Source organism: Panthera leo, chromosome D1 (genome assembly GCF_018350215.1).
Source record: "Panthera leo isolate Ple1 chromosome D1, P.leo_Ple1_pat1.1, whole genome shotgun sequence".
In the NCBI taxonomy this organism is placed as follows: Eukaryota; Metazoa; Chordata; class Mammalia; order Carnivora; family Felidae; genus Panthera; species Panthera leo.
This window is the reverse complement of record NC_056688.1, coordinates 79,526,130-79,541,391: the sequence shown is the minus strand read 5'-3', so window position 1 is coordinate 79,541,391 and position 15,262 is coordinate 79,526,130. Positions and strand designations below refer to the sequence as shown.

General features: G+C 38.5%; 1 protein-coding gene across 3 annotated transcripts in view; it reads right to left on the bottom strand.

Annotated features, from left to right (window-relative positions):
* Positions 1–14,576, bottom strand: part of LUZP2 (leucine zipper protein 2) — a 490,860-nt gene extending 476,284 nt beyond the window's left edge. For 2 of the 3 annotated variants that reach the window (XM_042906255.1, XM_042906256.1), the window contains exon 1: positions 14,329–14,490. In XM_042906255.1, coding sequence (XP_042762189.1) covers positions 14,329–14,390 — 62 coding nt within the window. In that variant the 5' untranslated portion in view covers positions 14,391–14,490. Of the gene's footprint in view, positions 1–14,328 lie in introns of all 3 variants that reach the window. The other variant, XM_042906257.1, reaches the window with a different exon arrangement.
* Positions 14,577–15,262: the final 686 nt, after the last annotated feature.

The following is a 15,262-nucleotide window of genomic DNA, read 5'->3' as shown; positions in this document are numbered from 1 at the left end:
TGGGAAAACTAGACAGCGACATGCAGAATAATGAACCTGGACCACTTTCTTATACCATACATAAAAATAAACTCAAAATGGATGAAAGACCTAAACGTAGGATAGGAAGCCATCAAAATCCTAGAGGAGAGGGGCGCCTGGGTGGCTCAGTCGTTTGAGCATCCAACTTCAGCTCAGGTCATGATCTTACAGCTTGTGAGTTCGAGCCCTGTGTCAGGCTCTGTGCTGACAGCTCAGAGCCTGGAGCCTGCCTCAGATTCTGTGTCTCCCTCTCTGTCTCTGCTCCTCCCCTGCTTGTGCTTTGTCTCTCTCTCTCTCAAAATAAATAAACATTAAAAAAAAAATCCTAGAGGAGAAAGCAGGCAAAAACCTCTTTGACCTCGGCCACGGCAACTTACTACTCAACACACCCCCGAAAGCAAGGGAAACAAAAGCAAAAATGAACTCTTGGGACCTCATCAAGATAAAAAGCTTCTGCATAGCGGAGAAACACAATCTGCAAAACTAAAATGCAACCGACAGAATGGGAGAAGATATTTGCAAATGACCTATCAGTTAAAGGGTTAGTATCCAAAATCTATGAAGAACTTATCAAACTCAGCACCAAATAAATAAATAAATAAATAAATAAATAAATAAATAAATAAAATAGTCCAGTGAAGAAATGGGCAAAAGACATGAATAGACACTTTTCCAAAGAAGACATTCAGATGGCTAACAGACACATGAAAAAATGCTCAACATCACTCATCATCAGGGAAATACAAATTAAAACCACAATGAGATACCACCTCACACCAGCTGGAATGGCTAAAATTAATAACTCAGGAAACAACAGATGTTGGTAAAGATGCAGAGAAAGAGGAACTCTGTTGCACTGTTGGTGGGAATGCAAACTGGTGCAGCCACTCTAGAAAACAGCATGGAGATGCCTCAAAAAGTTAAAAATAGAACTACTCTATGACTCAGCAATTGCACTACTAGGTATATATTCAAGGGATACAGGTATGCTGTTTCAAAGAGGCACATGCACCCCAATGTTTATAGCAGTGCTATCAACAATAGCTAAAGTATGGAAAGAGTCCAAATGTCCATCGATGGATGAATGGTTAAAGAAGATGTAGTATATGCCATTTGCAACAACATGGATGGAACTAGAGGGTATTTTGCAAAGCAAAGTCAGTCAGTCAGAGAAAGACAAATATCATATGACTTCACTCGTATGAGGAATTTAAGATATAAAACAGATGAACAGAAGGGAAGGGAAGCAAAAAGAATATAAAAACAGGGAGGGAGACAAAACGTAAGACTCTTAAATACAGAGAACTGAGGCTTGCTGTAGAGGTTGTGGGTGGGGGATGGGCTAAATGGGTAAAAGGGCATTAAAGAAGACACTTGTTGGGATAAGCACTGGGTATCATACATAGCAGATGAATCACTGGAATCTACTCCTGAAAAACATTATTGTACTACATGCTAATTAACTTGGATGTAAATTAAAAATAAATAAATGAATAAATAATTTTAGAATAATAAATAAGAAGCACCACGTGTGTCCTCTTGCCGTGCTCTCCATCCCGTAGGGATACAACCCATGTGACCAGAAAGCAGGTTCTCACCAGATGCTGGCTCTGCTGCTGCAAAAGTAGTACCAAAGCCACAGGTCCGGGCCTCTTACTGTCACTAGTAATGGTCTCCTCATTTTCATAAAAAGGGGTTGTTACTAATCGCTACACAGGGTGATGTGAAAATGTATGAGCATGTATGAAAGTTAAAATTTAAATAGTATAAATGTGTCAGGTAGATCTTCTTCACAGGATGCCTACTCCCCTTCAAGTCGATCCTTGAGAATCCTTTTAATAGGGCACTTGAATAAAAGAGTATATAGGGGAAATGGGTACATTCTCCAATTTTCAGGTCTGTTCTCAAGGAGAAAAGTGTATATACAGGAATTACTACAATGATGAATGGAACTAAGCTAACAGCAGTGTGCTCCCAATTCCTATTTTTAAGAATATGTTTTCATAAAACTTTAAAATACCTATGTTTTATAATTAAAATTATATGTAATATGTACTATATTATAAAGCATGTTATACATATGCATATATACAGGTACATACATACCTAGACTTATATATACATACATGTATCTGTTAATGATTTTGATATGAAATCAAGTCATTTTTTCAGGTATCAATTTTGAGATGTGTCAGTCTATAAAGAGGTTGAATCTACAACAGAGATATGCTTGTGCTGTACTTTATACTTCACAGTGCCATCTTCTGACTACCCATGGAAGTGTAGTTTCAGTGAAACATCACACTTAAACTCGTAAGGAAAATCTGACTTATTCTCAGGTCAGCCTTCAAGACAGACAACCTTCAAATGATGATACTGTTTCTTTCTCACAGCTTTAAAACAAAAGGGGATACTATTTATGAGATGGGGATATTGTGAGGGTTTGCATACAAACAGGGCACTGAATCCTGTAGCTCAGGTATCCATGTGTATAACACAAGTCCCCTTTTTGCGTTAGGTTCTCAACAGCATTGTTTCTGAGATACTTCCCAAAGCCTGACACCACGAAATTTCAGGGTTAAAACTCTTTTTGTCTGAGAATCCAGACCTTAAAGCTTAAGCCTTTTAAATCACAGGTTCAAATTCCACTTCTACCTTTTAGTAACTTTAAAGGTATTAACTTCTCTAATCCTTAATGCTCTCATCTACCAAATGCCTTCATGAGGTATGGAAAAGCATTAAGTAAAGTTACCCTAGAGAACTGTGTAGCACAATTCTCACATGTAAGCAACCTTTAACCACTGTTATAAATGTTAAAAATAAAATTATGAGTCTGAGCAGTTGAGACAGCTACCTGGGATCACACAGGTGGAAGGTGCTGCAGTTAGGTCAGTCTGATTCCCACCAGCTCCACAGTGAAAATTCAAGTGCCATCTGGAGCCAGGCAATAGATCATTGTAGTTCAATGGTTTTGACTTTGGAAACAACATCCACAAGCAAAGGCAACATCACACAAATATTATTATTTTCTTTCACGATGAGAGCAAAATACACCATACATTATTTTAGTTAGAACTTTAGTTGTGAGCTTAGGGGATACCTCAGAGCACGCTACATTTTTCTTTCCTTTTCTCACTATATAAATCAGAAGCCACACATGAGAGGGATGCAAGCCGACACTGGCTCATTCCAGTGCTTTCCATCACACGCTAGGAGGCGCTGTAGCATAGTAATTAAGAGCATGGGCTCTAGTGCTATTTGTCCTTTTAATTCAGAATCCACTGATGGGCTTATAACCTTGGGCAGGTAACCTAACCCCTAGGTGCCTTAGTTTCCACATATATAAACTGAAGGCAACATCAGGAACCACCTCACAAATTTATTATGAGGCTTAACTTGGTTTAAGGTTTTCTGTGATTGTGAGCTATTACGTATTATACCATCTTTTGATTCCTTTGTTATTCCAGAACTGAAACTGTAGAGTGGAAAAGAACTGCCACAATACGGCTAGCATAGCTGTACATTCTGCTTAATCCAGAAATGTACATGTGTGTACATGTACATGTACATTTAATGTAGCATGTGTGTGGGGGGGGGGGGGTTTCAAAACCTTTTTTGTCAGGCTGAATATTACTTCTACTTCATCTGAAAAACTCTAATTTCCTGCACCAAGTAAAAAACAGTAAGGATTTGCACAGCCTTATATGTAGGTCCTGGTTTTCAGTGCATCTTTGTCATAGAACTTGAAAAGATCAACACAGGACGACAGGAGATACAGTTAAAGCTTCATTCTTTTCAGAGTTTCTAAGATTTTACCTCACTCTCCAGGACATTCTAAATAGAGTGTATTCCTTGATAAATCCATGTAATACAGTTTTATATCATTTAGTCTGACTATTTTCTCAGCTCTTTTCAGCCCTTTGCATTTTTTTTTTAATGAGGCAGAGAATCATTTTCATGTAACTTGACTGATACCAAGATATTCACTTATTTATATACATGTAGGGCTGCCTGGGTGGCTTAGATGGTTAAGTGTCAGACTTCAGGTCAGGTCATGATCTCGCGGTTTGTGGCTTCGAGCTCCACATCGGGCTCTGTGCTAACAGCACAGAGCCTGGAGCCTGCTTTGGATTCCGCGTCTCCCTCTCTCTCTGCCCCTCCCCCTGCTCACACTCTGTCTCTTTCTCTCAAAAATGAATAAACATAAAAAAGTTTAAATTTATATCCATGTAAAAATAGGCAGGTTTTTTGTGTTTCGTTTTTTGGTTTTTGGCAAAGTATCACCATATTTCCATCACCCTGATTTCAGCTGCAATGTGCACACGGTGTTACTGCTGAAGATGGCAAGGTGTTCGAGACTCTATAGTTCTCAAATAGTGGAGCAGCGCTTTCCAAGCTCTCATGTACATGGGAAGCATCTGAGGTCCAGGTTGAAACAAAAATTCCTTGGCCCCCTCCTCCTTTTCTCAGGGGATCTAATCTAGTATGTCTAGGCAGTGACCAGGAAGGTGCCTTTTTACAAGCATCCCAGGGTACTCTAATTTAGGTACACTAAGGGGTATACTTTGAGAAACACTGATCTGAAGACATGTTTTTATTATTATTTCAGAGACAGAGTACATGAACTCTGGGGAGTTAGAACTCCCCAGAACTTGGGGAGGGCTAGAGGGGGTAAGGGAGAGAGCAAGAGCAAGAGAGAATCTTCAGGAGGCTCCACATTCAGCACTGAACCCAAGAGTGGAGCTTGATGCCACCAACCTGGAATGATGACCCAAGCAGAAATCAAGAGTCAGATGTTCAACTGACTGAGCCACTAAGGTGCCTGAAGACATGTTTTCTACGTGGAAATAGGAATGTTAGCTGGCAAACTTCTGTGTTTATTATAAAGGCTTCAATTTGACTGGTCTTCAAACTAATGAATTTCTTGGGCTGATTTAAGAATTGATTTCTTATTATCAGATCATTTGTATCTTTTAATTTTTAATATATTCTAATTGAGGTATATCGGGTACATGACATACCAGTTTCAGGTGTAATTTTAAGAATATTTTTAACGTAGGGGCGCCTGGGTGGCGCAGTCGGTTAAGCGTCCGACTTCAGCCAGGTCACGATCTCGCGGTCCGTGAGTTCGAGCCCCGCGTCAGGCTCTGGGCTGATGGCTCGGAGCCTGGAGCCTGTTTCCGATTCTGTGTCTCCCTCTCTCTCTGCCCCTCCCCCGTTCATGCTCTGTCTCTCTCTGTCCCAAAAATAAATAAAAAACGTTGAAAAAAAAAAAAAAAAAAAAAAAAGAATATTTTTAACGTAGCCTGTCCTACTTCATGAAAACAGTTATTTGTCAAAATGGTTTAGTTTGGCATTATTATTTATATATCACATATTATTTTTCTTCATTGTGTATTTATACAGAAATTGAATTCTATGGCAGTGCTATAAGTTCATTCATAAAACAATTCTCAGAATGAAGGGGTTAGAATCTAACCACTTTCTAGCTGGGAGAATGTAAGTTAATCATTTAATGTGTCTAAAACTCAGCCTCCCTCCTGATAAAGGTATATAAGTAAAATCAGTTGCAAGGAAGGGTTAAGTAACAAAGTAAGCACCTAGAACACTGCCAGGGAATTAATTAGTTATTGGCTGAAACTGTCACTTACATGTTGTATAAAATTACCAATTGAAATAAAGACACATACTACTACAAAAAGGATTTGATGCTTTTCAATATTTTTTTAAATTGTAGTGTCAGAAAAAGTGTGCCCCCATTTTCATATGAACTTATTTGTAGAATGAGCTCACATTTCACTTTGTGGCATCTGAAGGGAAAAGCTACATGCTCAACAATATAAAGCTTCCTCAACTATATTTGCTTCTTGCCAACACATCACTTCAATTTCTCATGCATTGTCTTGTTTCTTTTACAATTCAGAATCTTTTTTTTTTTTGCCCCCTTCCCTGCCCAATGCTAATGGCTTAGTTTACTGCAAAGACAACCAATGAATGACTGTAAGCATTAGAGAAGAGCATTTAAAAAACAGTAACAAACAAACAAAAACAATGAAAACAGGAAGGCTTACATGATAGAGGACATTCTTGTTCACTCCTACCATCTTTGTCCATGCATACCACATTCAGAGTCTTAGTATGCTAAGTTTCTTGTTTCCCTTTTCCATTCCAGCCCCTTCACCATTCCGCAGAGGTCAGGAGCAACCTTACCCCATGTGAGAACACTGAATTATTAGAATCCAGAGCCCTCAATTTGTCAGAAAGGCTTGTTGCTGTTATGTTGTCCTAGTTTAAGATAGATCTCTTTGGTTCCATCATCCTCAGGTAAACTTGAAACGTGAACTTCCTTTTAAGGCATTAATATATTATGGTAATATAATTTAATAACTGTATTTAATGTTTAACTATTAGCAACATAATTTGGAGCTTTCAGACTCCAAATAGAAGCTAGGACAGGTCATACTGGTTTTCCTAATTTTTTTCTTGAGGATGTTACAGGTGTTTAAATCAGTGTTGCTAACGGAGATTGGTTATAGGACAATCCAGAATTGGCTTTTACTTTGGCCTCAAATCATCCTCATGAACTCCTAAGGAAAATAAAGTTTCCATTCAGTTTTATCATCTGTGATAAGGGAAGATGGGGTTGAACTCTAAAATCTCTTCACCAATACCTCTGTCTTGCACACACCAGCATCAGGTGTGTATTTATTAGGGACCGCTCTTTCTGAAATGAAAGTACACTCTGGTAGGGTAAAATTGCTGTAATCCCCTTCAGTCAGATAAGACTGAAAATATATTGAATTTCTCTGTTCCAGACACTATTCTTTATACACATTATCTTATTAAATACTCTTAAATCAGAGGAGCATTATTATCACCTTTTTTACTGATAGGAAAATGTGGCTAAGAGTTGTTAATTGACATTAAGTCAAGTAGCTAGTGGGGCTATTCCAAAGTCTGTTTGAGTTCACATTCTTTGCATTTAACCCATATGACAGGGCAAATACTTCTTGTAAACCTTGCTCACTAAGTGCTTCTGCTCAGAGTACTTTGAATATTAGTTAGAAGGACAGGAAATTAGAAACCCTAATAATCCTCTGGAGAATAGGCTGGAGGAAGTCACATCTTCTATAAGGATAGGAGATGAAGGCTGGTCCAGAATCTGCAATAGCTCCTAGCAATACCTTAGCTCAGATGCAAGGACAATTTTGGAGGGCAGCAAGTCATTGCATGTTCTTGTTCCATTTTTCCCCCAAGGATTAATCACTGGGCTCAATTCCTCCCTGCCTACCCCCAGCAAAATCTTAGGAAATAAATGTTTTTCATTTTTTGGCTATACAAATCAATTCATTTAAGGAATTTATTTTGAATTTTGATAAAATAATTAAATGTCGGTTGCTTAAGGTGTCCAATATAAAATCAACACGCTAAATTGTACTCTCTATCGATACTAATAGCTAACATGTCTTAGGATCTCTTAAAGACTATGGAACACAGCTATACAGCTATATGCACTGAAATAGCACTTACGTACATTTTCTTTAATCCTAAATGCCCTAAATGACAGACAGTATTATTCTCCATTTTATAGATGAGAAATTAAAGTCTGAATGGTTAAGAAACCTATCCAAAGACAAATATGTATGTCTGACCCTAAAAATGCTATATAAGTTGCTCACGGGCTATGATGAAAATGTAGAGACAGGTAACACCAGATGGAGTGTTAAAGCTCACCATAAATTTCCATGCGAACATATCTGGGAACTATTCATTGTAGGATAGTTGAGTATGTTTCCCATTGAACAATACCACAGAGTTACAGCATAGGTTTGATAGGTAAGGAATATAAAAGCAAATGCCTAGCTAGGAACTATGTTTATTGGAACTAGATTCAATGAAAAGATCCCAAAGACATCAACAATATCACCTTCACAATAGAACGGAAAAATCAACAGGAACTATTAGAGGTGTATTGCTTGAGAAGTAAACTGTGTACCAAGGTGAGAACTCATTAATGACTACTCTGGGTTTTGAAAATGACCTGGATCTCTTTTTAAGCCATCTCACTCTTCAAAAAACAATATAGTCAAGCAAACAACTCTCCATTGCTGTAATTTTCTTTGACTAAAACCTGTTGTTCTACCATGAGTATATGTGCTCAGAGAATTTGTTTTAGAGTAACTTCACAGTAACTACAATAGTTCTAGATAATATTGTAGGGACCAACTGTACAAATATAGCTTGATTACTGGGTATTGGGGTCCATGTTACATCCTTGTTCTGGTTTCCTTCTGCAGCCTTAGAGGAGTCTGTCAATTTGGACCTCAGTTTTGTCATCTCTAAAGTGAAGGGCTTTAGAATAGAACACAACCTTATATTCACAGTATGTTTCCCAATAACAAACTCTTTAAAGTACACTCAAAGAGATTAAAACACTCGAAAGCAACACCAAACAAGTCAGACATAATTGCAATGCAATCACTACCTATGGTATAATGACGCCTCCCAGTGTTTATGAAAGCATTCTCAGAGCACACTGTTTACTTGGTTGACCTTCAGATTGCATCTGAATGTGATAGTTAAGATTTTTTGCTTCCTATAATTATGAAGCAAAGTTCGTAGACATCCCAGTAAACGTGTGTCCTTTCTTTGATGCAGATTTAACAATAATCTATGCCTTATTATCTCCCCACAGCAGCAAATCATACCCTTTTCCAGGATTCACTAGATTAATAGACATCACACATTCACAAACACACAATAATCTATGGCAAAAAAAATTTTTTTTCATTTAGTGGTCAGAATTTCTTGGCAAAACTATCAACTTTATGATGAAATATGTGCAAACTAGTTGAAACTAGATGGTCTCTAAAGTCATTTTCAAAAAGCTTAGGGAATAACTCATGTGATGACTCTTAAGACATAGTTGTGTTTCTTCTGTATCACTGGTTTTCAAATTGTTCTCAGTAGAAAAAAATCTGTTATATATTTAGAAAAATTAAGAGAAGAAACTGTATTTTCATAGATTGTCAACAGATTATGAAATCAATTGAAAAGTAGAAAATAAAGTTGTTTAACCTTTTACATCAATCCTTATGTAGTTTCAAAGCATCTTTTTATTGATGCTCATGGCTTTGATTTGATATGATGGATGTGCTATATATACAACTAAATTTTAAACAGATATACAAGTAGCTAAATATGTACTTTTGTGCTAAAACATATTCTATACGATAAATTATAAACTACAGTTTTTCACGGTGTTTGCCAAAGTGCGCTGCACCATCCAGGCACTTTGCCACCAAAACACTTTTGAAAGAAGCAGCCTAGTAACGAGGTAATCCTCATTACTTCTGCTACTGCTTCTCTCTTCTTTGCCAATATTTTCCTACTTTTAAATGAGGACTGTGACTCTTGTTCATATTCTGTCATTCAATTGACTTGTATCCAAGTTTTCATTTATTTTGATATGTCCTGATCAATCATAGATACGAAAAGTTTTTTAAAATAATTAAAACATAGTATTACCTACACAGCCTAGTCCCTGTTGATCACTTACTCTGTTCTAAGAAATATTGGCCAATTCTTCTAAATAAACTCATTCAGTCCTTACTGCTCAGGTAGTTTCTATAAGTAGTCCTATTTTCTACATGAGATAACTAGATAGAGAGGTAAGAAATTTACCTAACATCACACAGTTAGCAAGTGCTGCAGGATACTCAAGTTTTAAAATTAAAATATATTACTTCCCTCACTGTCTTCAAAGTGGAAGTTACTTCTGATACTCCTCCACTATCATTATTCACTCTCTTCTCTATTTGTATCTAGAACTTCAAAATGCTTGTTGTTATTTATCCAATTTGGTCTTACCCGTAACAATTTCTGTGCATGACTGGGTTAGGAGGACACACATCTGGAACTAAATATCTTATTGTCCTGATGCCATATGCAATGACTGGCACACTGCAGACACACTTTTAATGTGTGATAATGAAAACATCAAAGACATCTGAAGGTTATGAAGTTCAAATGGACTTGTTTGCTTTTCCAGAGAAGAAAACTCAGTATTAAATATGTTTAATGAGGTTAAATGATTTAGCCCTATTCATTAAAGGGATTTCCTGTAGAAGTCAGTCAAAACAGGCTCGTGAGCACCCATACCACACACTTCAGAAAACACAGTATTGTTAGAACCACATACCCCTCAGTGGTTTCAATGATTTTTGCTTCCTGGTAGGTAGGTCATATTCCTCCTTTTGAATCACATGGAGTTTGGTCTGGGACAATTGTGGTCATATCATAAATGTTGGAGGGGTCACTTATTAGCCATGAGGGAAATAAATTTAATCCATAAAGAAATCCCCTAATAAGTAATTTTAAAAATTGCTATTGGAAACAGGCAACTAGGGTCCAGAATTAAAATTTGAAAAGTCAGAAACATTTGTTTGTTAATACTTTCTTAGCCTAGAAAAGACCTGTCTCCAATTCGATTACACAGAAGTGTGTAATTCTTATCAGAAAGGAATGTACGTAGGGTCATATAAAGGTATGTGTGGCAAGACTCACTCTGTGTAGGCCTTGGGAGAATAAACCCACATTATCTCATATCAACTTGGGGGAGGTTCAAGGAAGACTGCAAAAATTTATTTGCTTAAGTTTTTTGTTTTTTTTTTTTAAGCTGCTTATTGTGTTTTAATTGTGATTCTAGTCTTTGTCCTATACATCAACTTGATTCTGAGGTTAGATTTAGGTATAGAGCAGATAAGAGCCTGGAGCATCTTCAATATACAGTATCATCTAAAAATAGATTCCAGAGTAAACATGTGGTGTGACTGCTGATCAGAGGGCCCAGGAGAGACCTCTAAGGTGACTCCTATTGTGAGGACTATAAGCGACCATCTGCTTAAAGTTCTTGCTTGATGGAAAACCACCAGAAGTCAGTAGACCTTCACTTCTCCCCTGCCATGTTTCTCTCCCCATTAAGTCATTTAAAACTCAATAAACCAAAGGCATCAAGAGTAGAATCACAGCATAAAGGAACAGAGGTTCAGCAGACTAAAGCACAAGCCTTCCCCAGCACTCCATGGGTCCCTTTTCACCAAGAACTTCTAAAGATTTTTTTCACCCTACTCTTCAATACCTATACTACCTCTTTCTGAAGTGAATTGCTGGATGCCTTGGAATAGCAATTTAATACTTCTAGAGAATGAAGCTATTTAAAAAGTACAGTCATTCTACTCTAAAGCTATTAAACCAATATATGTTTGCTTTCTTTGACCACATTTATTTGTGCACAGGTTAAATGGGTTTCTGCATTAGCTTCATTATTCATAACATTAACTTGCTGTTTTGAATTTACATGAACTTTATAAACAGGAGAGACAATGTACAGAAAATTAAATGGCTCTTTTTAACTCTATGGGGCTTACCAGTGAAACAGAGGACAATTCTTGGTTGTTGTTCATGGCGAACATTTAACTTTTCTTCAGGACGGATAAAGTAACTCACTTTACTTGAGGGGCATCAGTGTTGTTCACTATGGTGAAAATTATGGCATTTTGAGGCTTTAGCATCTAAAGTTGTTATAAAGATGTAAAGATGAAGAGCAAACAAAAACAGCTATCCAAAAATTCCTATTTAAAAGGTGAAATCGTTTTAGGGTTTTCATCCTTGTGGAGAGAAACTATTATATAATAATGATCTTTCTCTACTTGCAGCATGTGTTTTGCTGAACACATCCCTTTACTATAAAACAACTGAACTTTAGCCTCTTGGAAATATAATAGGATGGTATTAAAGAGCTTTGCCCAGAGAAAGAGATGTTGAAACAAATACATGGGTTTGTTTCTTTTGCATTTAGAGCCACAGATCCACATTCGTCACACTTTGAAAAGATTTGACAATAAAAGTGATAACATCCAAAGGCTATATAAGAATATCTAGCAACTGCCATCCTGTGCTAATGCTTTCAACATAACCTAAGCATGTGAAATGCCACTTGCTTCACATACAAGACCACTGACTAAGAAACTAACAAGTCTTTGGCTAGAAAGCCCACTGCCCCAGGTGCTCATGGCTGAGCTACAATTTTTCTCAGCAGGACAATAAACTCACCTCCACTAATGCAACTGTTCTTACAAACCTATTTAGTTTACGTTCTAACCTGCACGTTAACCATTGCCTACAAGAACCCTTAAATATTACAAAGAGAATGGCCTTCTGATAGAAACCACTAAAACATAATCTCTTCTTGCAAAATGACATATTGATAGTACCATAGTCACTGTCAAATCTGCTGTCACAAAGTAATCTGAATATCCAATAAAATAAATTTCTACACAACAATCACAACAAGACACACCACTGGCTATACAAAGTTTCACTTTTTTTAAGCCCAGCTTGCTCTTTCTGTTGAGTTTGCAGGAAGGAAAATTTAAAGACCTGACATAGGTTTTACATAAAAAACACTGCAGAAGTTTCATATCTAAAGTAAACTAGGAATGACTAATTTTAATTTCTGTTGTAATAAATGTTATTTTAAAATTTTATTCTAATAAAAATTAACCATTCCATCAAAAGAAAGATAATGGCTCTTTGTATTATGTAACCAACACTAAAACTTCAGAAGCTAGAGACTATACAGCTTCCTGACTCACTTAAATTATGGCATCCTTAAAAAGCAAATGTACTTTTGGAACACTAGGGGTTTTCAATGTCTTTAAAAATCATTGTGGGCAGGGTTTCTATTGTTTAAATATTTATTATTTTATGCATATGATGACAGGCATCTAGTTGAGTGTCCAACTTTGAGAATTTCCCTTTTCTAGAAATTACAATTATTAAACTACAACACAAGAGTTCAGTGTAAGTGGCAAGACGCTTAAAAAAAATAACTGATGTAAAATTTGCACTGAGTCATTTAAAGCTAACCACAAATATTAAAATGGGTTCTGTAATTGGAGCAAGTTACTGTAATTCTGGGAAGCAAAGTGATTTTAAAACCATCTGCATTTTGTGTACTGAAGTGACAAACAACCTTTAGAGAAAAGAAAAAAATATATATATATATACACACACCTCATATTCTATTTTATTGTGGGAAAGTCACCTGGCTTTGTCTGCAAGGAAAGACTAAGTTCATCAGTGATTAAGGCTAAATCAAACAGTCTTCATTCTAAAAGGAAAGTCTGGTTACAAGAACCTGAAAGAGGATGTGAAAATTAGAAATGGAATCCAGAATTTTACTGCCTCATTTTTATAGATAATGAGGTTTTTTTCATTCTTAATTTCAGAATTTGATATTACCCTGTTTCCCTTCTTCATTTTCCATCAGATGAACAATCAGATAATGTTTCCATTCACATAGATTTGAAACGAAGCTCTTGCTGTGAGGGTTATTTTATTTTCTAGTAGCCAAGGGAAAGAGGTTGCTGCCAATATGATGTTAAGAGCATACAGAATAAAGGCTCAGTCCCGGGCAATGAAACAGACCACCTTTGTGCTTCTCTTGAGGAAGAAGAATGCAAGCCCATCACCAACTTTGGGACTTGATCAACAGTGGGGAGTCACAAAACTCTTTTCAACCATTGCATTTTAAACCTCCACTAAAAATAGCTTCTCTGTGCTGGGGCTTAAAGTCCCATCAGTGGCCAGTGATGAAGTACAGTACTTAATTGTTTCTGACTAGGGTCTCTGCATCAGCACACTGAGAGTGCCTTCTAACTTTTAATCGCCTTGTGTGTTCGCTAATTAGACCTGTTCACAGGACAGCCACATGAAAATGCCTACCACTAAGCTTCCTCAAGACCTTAAAACAGGCCATTTCATGAGTCCAGGAACTTTTGTACAAGGTTTACTATCTTCCAGGATTATTCTCCTACCTTAAAATCAGACACACTTGAAGGAGGTAAGTACACTCTGTAGCTATTAAGTCAGCTCTAATATAAATACACTGCCTGGTGACAATTTCCTCCCTCTCTCCATTTCCTTAATTTTGGTATTACTGCCTGTTATCTGTTTGCTCCTACTAGGGCTGGAGGGAAACATATTTTCTTTGAAAGGGAAAGCTCTTGGTTCCCTTGCCGGTAAGAACACAGACTTTCTCTAAGGACTAGGATAACTAGAAAAGGGCTCTATTCTCCCGGAAGGATCTGAGAGCCCAAACCACAGAGATATCCTTTAACTTAGGCGGGAGGTGCAAAGAGCTGAAGTGCCTGTCCTTGGCCCTGACAGGTGTCCTGCGGTAGGACCAACTTACCCCTACCCACAGCGCCCGTTGGCTCAGGTCACTCACGCTCCTGGACTCACCTGGTGCTGAGGACCAGCGCTGGCAGGAGAGGCAGCAAGTAGTGCGCTGGGCTGAATTTCATGCTGTCGCCTGCCGGGGTCCTCCTTCCCTCGCTGCCTTTGCTCTCCCTCCTCCTCCGGGTCCTGTCGCTCCTGGGTGCCCGGCTCTGTCCCCGGCAGCGCTGAGCCCTCTCCAGCAGCGGATGGAAGGAAACGGACAAACGGACGGATGCCTCGTGAAGGCAGGCACTGAGAGAGTGGGGAGTATCTTCGGCAGTGATGTCACCAGCGAGGCGAGCCCTGCCCGGGATTGTTCGGCACGCGGCTGCTCCCGAGCCTGGAGGGCGCGTTGTCACTCGCGCTGGAGGCGGCGCGGGGAGAGGGAGGGGTTCCCAGCGACGGCCCGGCGCTCGGGTCTACGGGCTGCGCTCCCCGCTCCCCGGACTGCACACCCTCCTGGGGTTGACCATTTATTCCCCTTCCCCTGAAGACGGGGAAAGGGAGGGAGGGGAAGGGCGGAGCAGGGGTGGGGGGCAAGGAGAGAAATCTAACCTTCCAGTAATTGAACCTGAGTACTCGGCAGGATGTGAGACAGAATTCACTGGGAAAGACCATCACGCTCAGACTCGCAAGCAGGTGTCCCTCACCTGATTACACAGTGTTTGGAAAAACGTCGCTCTGAAGAGTGTTTAAAATATTCTAATTAGAATTGCATAATGATTAGCCTGATGCAGACTGAAGAGAAGCAGAAGTGAGCAGTGTCCAGAAACGCACCCTGAGCCCATAATGCCACTGCCAGCTTCTTTGGCCGCAAACATGGATATAAATATAAAGAGGTTTCGGGACAGTTAGGACGTCTGCTGCTTGTGGTTTTGAAGATTTCTGACCTTCCTCCAATTTCAAGCTGTCCCCTTGTACCAGCAGCTGACAGTGGGGTTGGAGTTGGTGGCCCAAA